Raw genomic sequence first — 16,591 nt, 5'->3', positions numbered from 1 at the left:
CCCATTTCTTGAATAATTAGAATATTGTGGAAATTAATGAATTTCATTTTCATCCAAAATTTACCTATTTTTTCAACAATATTATGAATTACTCATGTCGGCCCAAGTCCACCGTTAACAAATATTATTCTATTTGAACTTTCTTTTATCATATTCCACACATGAAAGTTGTTACTTTTTGACCATTATTAAATATAATCCATGAATGAAAATGACATCATTAATTAAGGGTTCTTTATAAAGGTGTGTGAAAACCTTTTCCCTAGTACAAATATTTTAAAAATCTTGAGGAGAAGCCTGAAAGGAAAAGTCTAATGAGGACAATATCGGGTCGTTACAACATCTTTGCTATTAGTGGTAGGAGATGTGTTGTTTATTTGTTTGCATTTTAAACCTTTTTTATATTTTAAAAAAAATCAATTTTTGTAGGTAGGTCACCTTTATTTTGTTTCCCAAAATTTTTCTATTTCATCAAATCTGAACTTTAAATTTGGATAAGCGTTACAATTTTAACTTATATTAGACTTTCTATACATTCATCTAGACATGTAACTTAAAAATTGTCCAAAGTCGAATAATTTTCACATAAATCGAACCCTTAATAAATAAACAAACAAGATCAATCCTTGAATGAATTCTTCGAAGCGGATAAATTTCATAAAAGTTTAACGTAACGTGAAATTATAACTGATTTAATTGGATAAATATAATTTTTTAGAATAAAATTTTGAGCGTTCTGCTTCTAGAAAAGGTTTTAAAAAATTCTCTAAAAAGAAAAGAAAAAGTTAATAAAAGATTTTAAAAGAATTTGAATTTTGCATAGAGAGGCATTATGCTTGAATAATCCAAATTTTGTCAAAAAAAAAAAAAAAATGCTTAGGATCCATTTTTTTAAGTCAAATTCCATTTATACCCCTCACCCACTTTGCAAAGTTAATTTTCAATGTGTGTCATTCAGGAACATAAAATCATTCAAAAACGAAATAAATCGAAACTTTAATGCAACCCTTGTGATGACCTCCTCGCGATTTGCACGAAGAACAAGCAACAACAAGACTACTCGAAATTACAGTAATAAAGATCACTATGTCAACAAAGATCATCGCACCCAGTGCTACGCTCTAGTGATATAAATTTAAGACAATAACAACGAAGTTTCCCATGCTGCACGCCAGCGATTGCTCTAAAGGTTTTGGCAAAGAACGATGGTACTAGCATTATAACACGCGAAACGATTGCAAACGAGCTGAAAGAAACAGGTCAAAGAACAAAAGCCTCATCTCAAACTTGACTTTTATACCCGATGACTAAAGCTTCCATTTTGGTTTAATGAAATTGACCAAAATTTCTTATTCAACCAATTATTTAAATAAAAAGGGACAATTAAGTAATTCAATTTGAATGAATGTTCGTAATTAATTTTAATTTCTCATAACCAATTATTAAAAACCCACAAAATAGTTTTTTCAAAGTAAGAAAGAATATATATTTTTATTTAAAAAATTATAATTGGGCATTTTATTATTAATACAATATTTACTTTTAAAAAAATATTTGTAATAATAAAGATGAGTGTAACAATAGGGTCATTTTCGGAATTTCACAAAACAAACCGAATTTTGTACGAAACATACAAAATTAATCAATAAACCAAAATAAAATCAAATACCGTTAAATCCGTTGAGGGCAAAGCGTGGCGTATCAAACGGCCTCGTTCTTCGTTGTTCTTTTGTTTTGGCATTCAAAAATCTGAAAGAATTTCCATTAATTATTCATCTTTTTCAGACAAAATAATAATAATTAATTAAAAATCTCCATTTTTTTTGCCCCAATTTTCCATTTAATCGATTTTGCGATGCCCCATCAATCTACTTTGTTTCTGATTCTCTCGATGTACTTTCCAATTCTTTCCTCTATAAATTGCTGTCCACAAAACCCACCACGCTCCCTCCTTTTCTTCCACCAATTCATTTCATCACTATTGTCTCTCTGTTCTCTCTGTTTCTTTTGTTTTCGGTATTAGTTTTGACTTCCGTCGATGTTTTTGCTTTGTTTCTTCTGATTATCATTGTTTTCTTTACGATTCTTTGCAATTCTTCATCTGGGTCGGATTCTCCGGGCTGTTTTATCGCCTAAATTTGCAGAAACTGATCGAAGATTATCAAATTTTGCAGTTTTCACCTCTCTGGTTCGTGGGCTGCCTCGAACAGTTCGTAGTTTATCGAGATTTGATCTTCCAGCTCCCAATTATTTTACTTAGCGTTTGAATTCTGTAGTTGATTCTTATATATATATATATATGTACTCATTGATTTTCTTCTTCTTCTCATCTTCATCAAGTTATTTGAACAAATTTCTTGGTCTGGTTTTTATGCCTTCTATGTGTTTGTGAAAAGTCCCCAGTGGTTTTAGACTTCCTTTGTTTTCTTTTTTCCTCTTTACTTTCAAGCTATCTGTCCATAAGTATTGAAACATGGATTTAGTAAATGCGGGCGAGGCCAGTGATGCCCCGGCGGGTAAGAACTCCGGTAATCAAGTGGCGGACATTGTTTCCGGTAAGTCTAGTAATCCCGGAGAGAAGGATCTGGGTTCAAAATTGGAGACAGGAAGCAAAAGCAGCAAGGATATGGTTTTTCGAGCGGATAAGATTGATTTCAAGAATTGGGATATTCAGCTGGACAAGCACTTGAGCAGGGCTTGGTCGAGGGACAGGGAAGTGCCAGACAAAAAGGAAGAATGGGAGATTGACTTGTCTAAACTTGATATCAGATACGTCAAAGCTCATGGAACTTTTGGTACCATTTACAGAGGAAATTATGATGGCAATGATGTTGCAGGTAATTTCAGCCTCTTTTTAGTGTATTTTTCGCTGTGTAGATGAACATTAGATATGAACAGCTCTCAATTGATGAAGAGGGTCTATCGTTGTTCGATTTAGTTGTGAATGATGCCTTTTTCTTCTTCCCCTCCTCTTGTTTGCATGTACCTATTAGCCCAATCATCCATGCAGGTTGTATTATATTCACATATGCAACGAGTATAACGGCTCAAGCCCACCGCTAGAAGTTATTGTCTCTTTGGACATTCCCTTTTAGGCTTCCTCTCAAGGTTTTTAAAATCTCTATGCTAGAAAGAGGTTTCCACACGCTTATAAAGAATGTTTTGTTCTCCTCCCCAACCAATGTGAGATTTCACAATCCGCCCCCTCCAGAGCCTAGTGTTCTTGCTGACACTCGTTCTCTTCTCCAATCAATTGGGACCCCCCAAATCTACCCCCTTCGGAGCTCAGTGTCCTTGCTGGCACACTGCCTCGTGTCTACCCCTTTCGAAGCTTAGCCTTAACGTTGGCACATCGCCTAGTGTATGACTTTGATATCATTTGTAACAGTCCAAGCCTACTACTAGCATATATATTATTTTCTTTGAACTTTTCTTTTCAGAGCTAGGAAAAGGTTTCCACACCCGTCTAAATAATGCTTAGTTCTCCTCCCCAACCGATACGGTAGCTAGTTTAGATTCTAGTTTACCTTAAATCTGATCAAGATACAATAGAATTGATAACAATTTGGAAGTAATTTCAGCTCCACGCATAAAAGACTATAGCAAGAGTTCTTGCTTTCTATATAGCTTTTATGGTGATATTCTGAATATTGCAGTGAAAGTGCTTGATTGGGGGGAGGACGGTGTCTCCTCAGTCGCTGAAATTGCTGCTCTTCGTACATCTTTTCGCCAGGAAGTTGCTGTTTGGCATAAGCTTGACCATCCCAATGTTGCAAAGGTACGACTTCTGAAGACGTTTACATGCAGATTATGGTATTATACTATGTCAAACAAATCAAACCATTCATTCTTATTGTGATGCTGTTCTCTACTTTTTCATTAAACAGCTTAGAGATTATGCTAACAGAGATGGATGTGATTCTTTATGATTGATTCTTACACTATTCTAAATGTTTAGATGCTTCAAAGTATAAGTTTCATTTTTCATGATTCGATCTCTAACTTAACGTTCAGAATAAGAATCCATTCAAGTGGCTCTTGCTGAAAATTTCCCATTTTTTTTTTCTTTTTTCGTTCTTTGGAACTCTTGTGTTATTAACTTTATGTAACAGTTCAAGCCCACTGTAGCGGATTTTGTCTTTTTTGGGATTTTCCTTTCGAACTTTCCCTCAAAGTTTTAAAACCCGTCTATTGGAGAGGGGTTTTCACACCCTTATAAAAAATGTTTTGTTCCCCTCTCCGATCGACGTAGAATCTCACAATCCACCTCCTTCAGGCTCAGCGTCCTCGCTGGCACATCGCATGGTGTCCACCCCTCTTCGAGGTATAGTCTCCTCGCTGGCATATCGCCTGATGGCTGACTTTGATACCATTTGTAACTGCCCAAGCCACCACTATCAGATATTATCCTCTTTGGATTTTCTCTCTTGAGCTTCCCCTTAAGGTTTTAAAACACGTCTACTAGAGAGAAGTTTTCACTTTATTTATTCACGGTGCTTGATATGTGAAGATCAAATAATAACATAACGTTTCTCATGCAGTTTTTTGGAGCATCAATGGGGACGTACAACCTTAAAATCCCTTCCCAAAACTCATCAAGTGATGGTAACCAATCTTTTCCTTCAAGGGCTTGCTGCGTTGTTGTTGAGTATCTTCCAGGAGGAACACTAAAGGGATTTTTAATAAAAAATAGGAAAAAGAAACTTGCACTTAAGGTTGTAATTCAACTTGTTTTGGATCTTTCTAGAGGGTAAGTAAACATTTACAAATCATTCCAATATGCCAATGTTTTGGATTTGAGTTTTGAGGCTATTGCATATTTTGATCTTGCAGTTTGAGCTATCTACACTCCAAAAAGATTGTACACCGTGATATCAAAACAGAAAATGTGCTGCTAGATGCTCAGAGGACTCTGAAAATCGTTGATTTTGGCGTCGCCCGAGTCGAAGCACAGAATCCAAGGGATATGACTGGAGAGACTGGCACCCTCGGTTACATGGCCCCAGAGGTTTCTTAGTCATAGAATGCTTGACCTTAACGGATCCAATTCTCATTTCAATTGTAATTTTGACAAAATTTCTTCTACAGGTCCTTGATGGCAAGCCTTATAATCGTAAATGTGATGTGTATAGTTTTGGTATATGTTTGTGGGAAACATATTGTTGCGATATGCCTTACCCAGATCTCAGTTTTGCTGAAGTCTCATCTGCAGTTGTGCAGCAGGTATGTTGATTCCTTCTAAAGGTTGACTTTTCATTCTTCACACTAAAAATATAAACACTCTTTGCAACAGAATTTACGACCAGAAATCCCTCGATGTTGCCCGAGTTCCTTAGCAAATATCATGAGAAGGTGTTGGGATGCAAATCCAGAAAGGCGACCTGACATGGATGAGGTTGTAAAATTGTTGGAAGCCATTGATACAAGTAAGGGAGGTGGCATGATACCTGAAGACCAGGCATCTCGTTGTTTCTGCTTCGGCAAGCCTCGTGGTCCTTAGTTTCTCGACGTCATTCACTATGCCTGCCATTTACTTGCAGATGAAGATGATTGGGACTGGGAGAAGGCATTGGCAAACAGATGATCCATTGTATAAGAATTCATTGATTCACAGAATACAATTCTCAAGGTTTTATAGTCTGAACTTGAATCAAATACTGAATAATGAAATGTGAACCTGTAATTATATTTTGTTTGTTGCATGGATTTGCATTCATATGAATGCTTTGTTAGAACAGCTGATTGCATGGATTTGCATTCCCTCAACATTCTCTTTTCTTTCTCCACATAGCCTTTCCCCCTGCTTGCTCGACCGGGCTCTCTTTTCCTCTTTTCCTTCTGGGAGAAGGAAATATTATTCTTCTCCTCCCGAGTTTGCACGGTTAGCAGCTGCTCTCCATATTCTAATGCAGCTCTTGTTTTCTGTCTCTCTTCATACGATTCTTCAGTGTCTCTGTTTTCCCGAGTCTTCCTACCAGTAGACCGTGACCAATCTTGCTTCTCATTCTCTTCTGGGGGTGGCACCCTAAGATTCCATATCGATTGGAGAGTAGAATGAAGCACTCTTTATACGGGTGTAGAAATCTCTCCCTAGTAGATACGTTTTAAAACCGTGAGGCTAATGGCAATACGTAACAAGTTAAAGTGGACAATATCTACTAGCGATGGGCTTGGGCTGTTGTTATAGGCACCTACAAGATTGATGGACCGCCTTTGTAGCCGTGGCGTTTCAGTGTATCAAAGTCCACAGCAATGCTCTTCCGCTTTCCAGATTTGCCTGTAAACACGTAATAACATCAACAGAGAAATGATGAAGCAAATTGCCTTCTTTATCATATTTAGAATACAGAGATGTTGCAAATACTACACCGCATTGAACTACATTTAATTGGTTGTTTTCTTTTGTTCACATCCAAGCCACTAGCCCCTCCATGTTCATAAGACTTGAAGATTGAGAATATTTACCAGCCTTACAGGAAAGTCAAAAGGCCACAGATACATTTAAAATCCCAACTCTTCCCATATTAGTCAAAAGGCCACACAAAAGTCTTCTTTCTATTTGAAGAGAGTTTCTTCTATATTAGTAAATAAACCAAAACAAGTTATGCATTTGTATATTCGTTTAAGCGAGCTTAATCCGATCAATTCAACATAAATGAACTCGGGAAAACTTAACATACTCATAGCTGTAAGACATAACCAATGACTTCCATCTTATATTCTATCAAGCCAACAGTTGAGTATATACTCAGACCAACAGCTACGATATGCTTTTCAAACAAAATGTAGCATGTAGGGAAGACCCTAGTATCAGTGCATGGATTACTTTTTACATTACTTTCTGACATAATACGATTTGCTTTATTTACTGAAAACGCAAAACAGAGAGACAAACGATTAAATGGATTCCAAGAAGCTTTAAGATTAAAATGTCAAATTGAGGAGTACTAGAAATATTCCCAGGAAAGCAATTATAACCTCCAGTGTCTTTTTCTTTAGAGGACCAACCAGCTTTAACTCGAAAGTTTGCTTTTATTCTCGCCACTATCCTCATCAGCGTCTGAATCCGACTGTGATAAAGACGACTCTATAGATGACGACTTGTCCTCTTCATCACTCCATTTCATAGCCTTTTTCATCACAAAGCAACTCCAATCTGAAGCAAATTAACCAACAAAGACCTTTAAAATCAATCAACCAGAATCCAAAGAGGAAAAAAATGACAAACTCCCCTCTATCACAACAACAGATAAGAAAAAACGGGAGAAAATTCATCAATTCATCACAAATCAGACACACAATTGAAGGTCTACGTATCAACTCAACTCCATATCAAACAACGCAATGATTTCCTTGCTCAAACAACGTCAGAACTTGCCAAAATCGAGTACATTCCTAAAATTGAAACGCAAAATCCAGGAAATAGTATGAGTAGCAGAGAAGTAAGGATTGGAGAAAGAGAGAGCATTACCGAGCAAAAATCAGAAGCACGAAGCTGGCGAGTGTGCTTTGATCGGGAGATCGGGCTTCCAGAAATCTGGAAAATAGAAAATGAAGCTCTGCTTTTCCCGACAGGTCCAGAGGGGCTTAGGGTTTTTCATAAAAATTAAATCCAATTCCAAACATTCATGATTCATGTCAGCCAGAAATTCGCTTAAAAATATCATAAATAAATATATAGTTTTAATAATAAATCTAAAATTTAAAAAGTTTAAAAAATAATATTATCCTATGTTTTAGATTGAATTCATTAATATGATACTTTTTGTATTGGGCCTATTTCAACTAGCCTTTAACCATAAGCCCATTTTCCCTAACCTACTTTCAAAATATTTTTCAATTAATATATATATTATATACTATGTATGTATTAAGAATAGAGACGGACTAATTTTAAAATTGTGAGGCTGACGACGATACGTAATGGACTAAAATAGACAATATCTACTAACGGTGCGCTCGGGGCTGTTATAAATGGTATCAGAGTCAGACACTAGACAATGTGCTAGCGAGAACGCTAGGCCCCAAGAGGGTGGACCATGAGATCCCACATCGAATAGAGAGGGAAACACCTCTCCCTAGCATACGCGTAATGGGGGAACCTAGAAGGATAGCTCAAAGAGGACAATATTTGGATGAATACTGGTTTCGTTGCGTAACTCTGAAAGACACGTTTTAAAACCGTAAGACTGACGATGATATATAACAGGCTAAAATAAGATGTTTTCTTATAAATGTGTGAAAACATCTCTCCTAGTAAACGTGTAATGGGGGAGCCTAGAAGAAAAGGCTCAAAGAGAACCGTATCTAAATGAGTACCAATTCGGCATTGTAATTCTGAAAGACACGTTTTAAAATTGTGATGATGCTGACATTGATACATTAACCAGCTCATAAGATAGTCCAACATTTGACAACAAAATTTATAAAAAAAAAAAATAAATAAAGAAGAATATAATATTTGACTTTGACCTCACTCCTATTGGACAGGCCCACATAATTTCCCCTCTTTGTGTCTCCTCTTTGCATAAAAATAGAGAGGAAAATATGTTTGTTTTATATAAACAAAAAAGAAAAAGAAAAAGAAAAAGAAAAAGAGAGAAAATAATGTAAAAGGTAAAAGGTAAATTTGAAGAGATAAGCTTAGGGTAAAAAAGCATAGACGGGGTTACAAAAATGATAAGAGGAAGGTAAATAAATGGGCATTAAATGAAGGAGGAGGACAATACCTGTTTTGATTTGATAGGGGACATGGGTGATGATGCAGCTTTTATGACATTTAATTCACATTTAATTATTATTATTATTATTATTATCATTCCTATGGTCAATGCATTTTTTTCTATATCTAATAAAATAATTAATTAAAAAAAAAAACTTTATATTACATTTCCTCTCCAAGTGAAACCTCTCACATCAATACAATCAATACAAATATTTATAAATAATCATTAAATATAAATTATAATCATTTTTAATTAAAATTTATAATATTTACCTTTATGTGTGAATTCTGGCAGAGTTACTTGAGCCGAGGGGTAATTGCGTACATCGGCGTTCATTTACTGTGGTGAAATGGAATAAGTACGGTAACTGTACGGTCCATTGGGCCGAATGTGTAAATAAAATGAGGTCCAATAATTGAGTATAAATAATAATTAATCTGTTTTAACACGTGGCGTCTTGAAAGAGCTTTACATTACTTTTTTTCTTTTTTCTTTATTTATAAATAATATATATATATATATATGAAGTAAAGAAAGTTATTAAACCTAATATTAGTTGAAAAAGCTTGGTCAATATTTAATAACTAGTAATGAAATAAAATATTTTAAGTTTATTGAGGAAAAATAATAATAATATAAAATAAAATAATTGGAATTTGAGAGAAGAATACATGAAAAGCAACATCAAAACCAAAACCCTAAATATATCCCCATGCTTGATGGTCATGAAAGGGACGTGAGCGCAAACCCCATTCACAAACACCAAAAAAAATATATATATATATATCCGATTTTATAAATATATTTTAAGAATATAGTCGTAGTGGATGTTGGTGGGCTGATATATGACACCCGAGTAAAAAATAAATATATATCCGATTTTACAAATATAGTTTAAGAATATAGTCGTAGTGGATGTTGGTGAGCTGATATATGACACCCGAGTAAAAAATGGATGCATAAATAAATCTAGATCATATCTAGACCAGAATAGAATGATTAAAAAATATTTAAAAAAATTGAAAATTACGGAGTCGAAGGGGAGAGATGATAGGGGGTGTGAAAGTGACATTAAAGCTGAAAAGCAAAAGGGAACAAAAAGAATACAAAATTCCTACTCCCAAAATAATAGGAGGGAGAGGGAGGATGAACAACAACCTTAATTTTGTTCACTGCCTTCCTTAATCTCCCCTAAATTTTATTCTCTTTTCGGACTTCTTACTCTCACGTGCATCTAAACTCTTACATGTTTTACTCACCGCTACCAAATATTGTCATCTTTAGACTTTTATTTTATGAACTTCCCCTCACGTTTCCACACCCTTGTAATAAAAGATTTCGTTCTCCTTTCTAGGGCTCAGAGCTCTTGCTGGCACACTTTTCTCAAAGTTCTAAAACGTATTTACTAAGGAGAAGCTTTCACACCCTTATAACGAATGCTTTATTCTCCTCTCCAATCGACAAGAAATCTCACATTTTCACTTTCACTACAAACATATCTTCAATATTTGACTGTTCACGTGTCCTAACAGACTTAGATCATCTTCAAAAGTGACCTTAGTTAAAATAACATAAATTTTCTTTCTTTAATGAGTTCGACCCAAAAAAGAAAATCAATTTGTTTAATATTAAAGAATTAAGCATGCTAATTAGTTACGAAAGAGACCAGGACACAGTCTCCCACATGTAGCATGTGTATTTTTGGAATAGTCAATTAAGATCGAGCTTTAAAAGAAACCATATTATATACACATAAAAGCCCTTGAAAATCAAATTTTATATAGTTTTATTATACCCCACTTGAATACTTCAAACTATATTCTAATATGAAAAACCCCTAGAAGGAAGCATTTGTGGGGGAGTGTGAAGGGTTAAGGGTAGGGAACCCTAATTAGTGCCCTAAACAAGATCCTACATCTATGTTAACAATTTATTCTAAACAAACAACAAACTTCACTTTTACCCATATGGGTTTTCTTTTTTAATCGTTAAAAAACAACGACCCTTGAATTAGGACTCATTGCATTGGCTCGGCTCGACATCCGTCTTAAATTTGAGCCCACATGTCCTAAAGTGAATTGCAACTTACAAGACGTGGCATTGTGTTTTATTCAAAAAGTAAAAACAAAATGTTTTTGTTTTGAAGAGCTATATTTCTCTTCTCCTACGAGTAAATAAATAAATAAAAATTACTTTTTTTCGGTCACAAAACTTTAAAAATATCTATTTTTATGAACTAGGAGTAAAATAATTGGGCTCGAACCATCAATAAAAATTTAAAGTCGAAAGGTACATTTTTATTTTAAAAAAAAAATATAAATTTGACCTTGGCCAAACACGAACCTAGCACTAGTATAATTTAAAATTAAAAGTTTAAAGATAAAATAGGTAAAAATTTAAAATTTTAAAGACTAAATTTATAATTTAATACTTTTTTAAAATTTGGGTATAAAAATTAGAAAACAGGGGAAGGGAACAAACGCAGGCATTGGCTTTTTCTTTGTTATTCTTACTCTGTTGCTCTTTTCCACAGCTCCTTGGGTTTTTGACGAATGGTGGATTTACACGATACTCAGTCTTATGGGGCAGAGAATGAGCATGTTTTACACTAACCCCAGATCCTGAACGCGGGCAGCTTTTTAGAGAGAGAAGAAGGGGGAGAGAGAGAGAGGGATATGGGTTCATGATACAGTGAGTCAGATGGGTTGGGGCAATGCTGGGTTGGGCGGATACCCTTTAGATCCACAGCCCTTCACCAAGTCCCCAAATGGAGTCTCCCCTTGGATTTTGAGCACAAGAACTTTAGAGAGAGCGATTAAAAAACACTTCCCCTTCTCCCTTTATTGCCTTCAAATTCCTCATTTTACTCTGTATCCACAACTGGATTCTGTTCTTCATCTTCTTCATTTCTACTGTATTTGATTCTCGTTCTTCCCTTTCATCGTTGCTCCATTTGGGTTTCTATTTCGTATCTCCTTTCTTCGCCTCTTTTGACTCTGTTTTCCCCCCATTATTTGTGTGAGCATTGGGAAATTTTGAAGCCCCACTTGGGCGATTCCCTTTCTGGGCGGTTTTTTGGGTTATGTGTACCTGTTTGGGAGCTGGGAAAATCAGAATGCCGAGAAATAGAGATTTTCCTTGTTCACCCCTTTTCTTCTCTCTCTCTTGCTCCCTTGATAGAACAGAGGATTCCCCATTTCATTATTTGGTTTCGTTTCTTTTTACTTGATCGATCATCTTCACCATTTTTGTCTTTGATTCTTCTAGTTACTGTTGTGAATCTGGTGTCTATATGAATTTGGTGGAACAATGAGAGATGAGAACTCAAAGAAAAGCAAGGTTAGAAGAAACGCTGTGTTATGTTGTTCTTATGTGTTTGTGTTCTTCTGTTCTTTGTAAATTTCTGATATGCTGCTGCTGTTCTTGCTCAAGCTTTCATGGCCTAAAACACTGGTTAAGAAGTGGTTCAACTTGAAGAACAAATCCGATGATTTTGTATCGGATGATATCGCTTATAGAGGTGATTGATCAAATTTCTTCATGATTTGGATATCTCAATTCGTTTTCTAGTTCAGGAACAGCCTAAGAAAACTGGAATTTTCCCATTTCTTGTAGCTTGCTTGCATTATTTAGCCTATAATTTGTTGTTTATGGCCATTAATGGGGGGCTTCTGTTTGGTTGTAGCTCAACAAGAGATCTATAATTTGTTTGTTTCCTGTTGGGGACAGAGAAAAACGAAAGAAGGAAAATTATGTTCTGTTTTTCATTGTGGATGGATTTGAATGCATAGCTTTAAACATTCTTTTGTTTGTTGGTGTTTCTTTTTCAGGTGGTGATGAAGAGTGGCGGAAAAACTGTTCAAAGCGGGAGACGTGCACAGTCAAGAAAAGCAAAACAGGTCGGTTTTTTCAGACATATCTCTCCATTGCTTTCCTTTGGACCACAGACAGCAGCCTTAAAAACTCCAAAACAATGAACAAACTAACATGCTTTAATCATTCATCGTTTTCTGTTCCTCAATTATCTTCACTAATCCCTTTCAACATCTCCCAAATTACTTCCACCAGACAGATCCAACAAACGACATTCGGATCGAACTCGACGAGGCAAGATTGACCTTGATGGTACGCTGGTTACTGAAGTGCAAAACTACAGGTATGTTCTGTTCTGTTGTTTTTATTGTGTTCTTTGATTGTTATGTTGGATTTGTTGTCTCCTTAGCTTTATCTGTTCTGTCTGGACAGGGTTTTTGTTTCTACTTGGAATGTTGCTGGAAAGGCCCCTCCTAACTGTTTGAATCTTGAAGATTGGCTTCATGCTTCCCCTCCAGCTGATATCTATGTTCTTGGGTAGATACTCAAATCTAATATGCTGATATCTATGCTCTTTCTCTTGCTGCTCTTATTACGAAAGGGTTCATTAAAGGAGATTCTTAATGTTGCTTACTTCGTAGGTTTCAAGAAATTGTTCCTTTGAATGCTGGTAACGTTTTGGGGACTGAAGACAATGGCCCAGCAAAGAAATGGCTTGCTCTAATTAGGAAGACTCTCAACAGTCTTCCCGGCACTAGTGGGACGTGTTACACGCCTTCTCCTATTCCCGATCCGGTTGTGGAATTGGACGCAGATTTCGAAGGATCGACAAGGCAGAAGGCTTCGTCGTTCTTCCATCGAAGATCATTTCAATCACTGAGCCGTAGCATGAGAATGGACAATGACATATCCATGCCACAACCACGACTCGATCGACGGTTTAGTGTGTGTGATCGAGTTATGTTTGGACATCAACCGAGTGATCATCATGAGCCAAGTTACAGATGGGGTTCCTCCGATGATGAGAATGGAGATTCACCCATTGCCTCACATTATTCACCTTTCTCTTATAATGGTTTTCTTCCCATGGAGGATAGAGATAATCGACAATCCGGTCACTCGAGGTACTGTTTAGTTGCGAGCAAACAAATGGTTGGGATCTTTTTAACTGTTTGGGTGAGGAACGATCTCCGAGACGACATTCGAAACATGAAAGTATCTTGTGTTGGTAGAGGATTAATGGGTTATCTTGGGAATAAGGTAATAAGTTCTTAAGTTCTTATTCAAACTGAAGGAAGTAAACAGTAATCTAACTCTATATGGATTTGCAGGGATCAATTTCAATAAGCATGTCTTTACACCAAACAAGTTTTTGCTTCATCTGTACTCATCTAACCTCTGGCCAGAAGGAGGGAGATGAACTTCGGAGAAACTCCGACGTCATGGAGATTCTCAGAAAAACACGGTTTCCCCGAGTTCACGGCATGGGGGACGAGAACTCTCCTCAGACGATCTTAGAGCACGAGTAAGAATACCGATCATTTAGCAAACAAACTATTCTTACAATGCATGAACTTTGGCTGTTGGTTCAACGTTATTAGCTTTCTCTAAAAGTCTGTCATTGTGATTGTCCTGTCTCAGTCGAATTATTTGGCTTGGGGACTTGAACTATCGGATTGCATTGTCGTATCGATCGGCAAAGGCTCTTGTGGAGATGCAAAACTGGAAGGCATTGTTAGAGAATGATCAGGCATGCTACAAACCTTAATCCATCAAATGTCATGTTCTTACTTATAATGATGACCAGTTTATCTAAGCTTGAAACAATCTGTTTTTTCAGTTACGACTCGAGCAGAGACGGGGCCATATCTTCGAAGGATGGAATGAAGGAAAAATATACTTTCCTCCCACGTACAAGTATTCGAATAATTCCGATCGATATGCAGGAGAGATGAGGCACCCAAAGGAGAAGAGAAGAACTCCGGCTTGGTAAAACAATATTATATAAACATATCATACCATTGTTAAGAAAAAGTTGATTCTAACTTCGGTTATATATGAAGGTGCGATCGCATACTATGGTATGGAAGAGGCCTTCATCAACTGTCGTATGTACGTGGAGAATCGAGATTTTCAGATCATCGACCTGTTTACAGCATATTCTTAGCTGAAGTTGAATCTATAAACCATAGCCGAATCAAGAAAAGTATGAGCTATTCGAGTTCCCGCATCGAAGTCGAAGAGCTGTTGCCGTGTATGTATAGACATCCTGAAATGAACTTCTACTGAGGGATATTCTTGCCACTCCAAGCTTTTCTAAGCCAACAACTTGTGATCAAATCACTTACTCTACAAGAAGGTAATCAGCCAAATCCCAAGTTTATCTATATATATATATATATATATATATATAACAAACTTACCATACTTCCATTGATGCTATCATCAGGGCTCATTCATCGTTCGATCATCGTATCGACTTCCTCACCAATCCTACTAAAACTCGCCCTCTCAATTAAGGTAATCTCATTGTCTCTATATAGTTGTATGACTTCTGTGAAAATCTAGAGCAATTAGTTTTGGGAATGCTGAAGCATCTGTGTTTGTTTTCGATCTACTCGGTTCGGGTGGCCTTAGAAAACAGAACACAAAAACCAAGCATTTATTATGAAACCCACAGCTGAAAAGGTTGTCTTGTTTCAAAAACAATGTTGCAGGCTAGAACAAGAAAAAGAACAAGAAAAAGTTGGTTGTTTGACACAACCATGGCGACCTTCTGAAGGCCTGGAAGGTGAAGGAGAAGAAGGTCCATTATGAGCTTGTCACTGTGCAGGTGGTGGTGGTGGTGGTGATGGTGGTGGTGGTGGTGATGGTGGTGGTGGTGGTGGTACCTACACACTGCAAATTTTTTTCATCAGTTAAGATTCAAACTGATATGTTGGACAAAATAAGTATCATTTTTTAGGGTTTTGGGTTCAAATGTTTAGGATTGTTAATGTATTTTAGTTTTTGGTGATGATTCTTTTGAGAGATTTTTGGGAAATAAAAGCAAAACAAAAAACATAGGCAGCTTTTGAGAGATTTTAGGGTTTTGGGTTCAAATTTTGGATCGTTTAAATGACATGTCATATGTAACCGCCTAAAGTTACTGTTAGTAGCAGATATTACTTGTTTTGACCTGTTACTTATTGTCATCAGTTAACTCCCTTGGGCCCAATGTTCTTGCTAGCACACTGCTTGATGCTTGGCTCTAATGCGATTTGTAATAGCCCAAATTTACCGTTAATGGATATTATTCTCATTGGCCGCTTATGTATTGTCGTGAGCCTCACAGTTTCAAAACGTATCTATTAGGGAGAGGTTTCTTCATCCTTATAACCAAATGTTTCGTTCTTTTCTTCAACCCACGTGAGATCTTACATCATATTATTATTACTTTTCAAATCGAGTTAAAATTGTTAAGCTCGGGTTTGCTGAGCTCGAATTCATCCATTCAACTTGAACCTAGATTCAATACAAATGTCTACTTTCTGTTTGATTCGCTCGATTTTGTCCTCATATAAACTTTTCAATTCTAAATATAAAGGCATAATCCAATCCAATCCAATTCAATTCGGAATGACAAACGTAAAACTTTATCCTTATTTTTTTTAATGTTTGAAATTAAAGTTCATGTCTTTATTCCACCAAATGTATTGGGATTCTGTCGGGCCCACTTAAAAAGGTTGTATAATAATTTAATTACAACCACAATTTTCAAAATAAAATATCTATTAATTAAATCACACATTATTTCTTTTCTTTTCTTTTTTAACCTTTAAAATATTTATTTTAATTTCTTCTCTTTTTAATAAAAGCAACAATTTAATTATTTTTAATCCATAAAAATTAATATTTTTTAACAGATATTTTAAAATTTAAGAGTGAAAATGAAATTGATGTTCACATGAAAAAGAATTACAAAAAATATATTAATAGTTTTTTAAAACAATAATAACTATTAACAAGTAATTAAATTTTTTTAATTACGATTTTAGAAATAGAGATAATAT

General features: G+C 35.8%; 2 protein-coding genes and 1 pseudogene across 3 annotated transcripts; 2 read left to right on the top strand and 1 right to left on the bottom strand.

Annotated features, from left to right (window-relative positions):
• The first annotated feature begins 1,859 nt into the window (after positions 1-1,859).
• LOC111497603 (serine/threonine-protein kinase HT1-like) lies at positions 1,860-5,732 on the top strand. 2 transcript variants are annotated; one of them, XM_023148438.1, is made up of 7 exons: positions 1,860-2,837; positions 3,657-3,778; positions 4,542-4,750; positions 4,834-5,008; positions 5,089-5,223; positions 5,294-5,526; positions 5,586-5,732. In XM_023148438.1, exons 1-6 carry the CDS (start codon positions 2,474-2,476, stop codon positions 5,498-5,500), a joined length of 1,212 nt encoding a protein of 403 aa, XP_023004206.1. In that variant the 5' UTR covers positions 1,860-2,473; the 3' UTR covers positions 5,501-5,526; positions 5,586-5,732. The 2 variants fall into 2 exon arrangements, with proteins under 2 accessions (XP_023004206.1, XP_023004207.1); XM_023148439.1 differs by lacking the exon at positions 5,586-5,732 and having other exon boundaries at positions 1,860-2,016; positions 2,175-2,837.
• LOC111497604 lies at positions 5,240-7,632 on the bottom strand (annotated as a pseudogene).
• A 3,624-nt stretch (positions 7,633-11,256) lies between these two features.
• LOC111497602 (type I inositol polyphosphate 5-phosphatase 4-like) lies at positions 11,257-15,620 on the top strand. Its single transcript, XM_023148437.1, has 13 exons — positions 11,257-11,931; positions 11,973-12,065; positions 12,159-12,246; positions 12,557-12,625; positions 12,795-12,882; positions 12,972-13,076; positions 13,181-13,799; positions 13,871-14,064; positions 14,181-14,289; positions 14,380-14,528; positions 14,603-14,898; positions 14,989-15,059; positions 15,257-15,620. The coding sequence occupies exons 2-11, from the start codon at positions 12,036-12,038 to the stop codon at positions 14,826-14,828; spliced, it is 1,677 nt and encodes a 558-aa protein (XP_023004205.1). The 5' UTR covers positions 11,257-11,931; positions 11,973-12,035; the 3' UTR covers positions 14,829-14,898; positions 14,989-15,059; positions 15,257-15,620.
• Positions 15,621-16,591: the final 971 nt, after the last annotated feature.

This window comes from Cucurbita maxima, unplaced genomic scaffold, assembly GCF_002738345.1.
Source record: "Cucurbita maxima cultivar Rimu unplaced genomic scaffold, Cmax_1.0 Cma_Scf00024, whole genome shotgun sequence".
NCBI lineage: Eukaryota > Viridiplantae > Streptophyta > Magnoliopsida > Cucurbitales > Cucurbitaceae > Cucurbita > Cucurbita maxima.
Note: the sequence above shows the minus strand (reverse complement) of the source record. Positions and strands in the feature narration are given on the sequence as shown.

Excerpts from the sequence above, each read along its gene's own strand:
- LOC111497602 (XM_023148437.1), top strand. The coding sequence starts at position 12,036 with ATGAGAGATGAGAACTCAAAGAAAAGCAAG. Across the intron at positions 12,066-12,158 it reads AGAACTCAAAGAAAAGCAAG|CTTTCATGGCCTAAAACACT; the intron begins GTTAGAAGAAAC and ends TTCTTGCTCAAG. Across the intron at positions 12,626-12,794 it reads AGTCAAGAAAAGCAAAACAG|ACAGATCCAACAAACGACAT; the intron begins GTCGGTTTTTTC and ends TACTTCCACCAG.
- LOC111497603 (XM_023148438.1), top strand. The coding sequence starts at position 2,474 with ATGGATTTAGTAAATGCGGGCGAGGCCAGTGATGCCCCGGCGGGTAAG. Across the intron at positions 4,751-4,833 it reads GTTTTGGATCTTTCTAGAGG|TTTGAGCTATCTACACTCCA; the intron begins GTAAGTAAACAT and ends TTGATCTTGCAG. Across the intron at positions 5,224-5,293 it reads CATCTGCAGTTGTGCAGCAG|AATTTACGACCAGAAATCCC; the intron begins GTATGTTGATTC and ends TCTTTGCAACAG.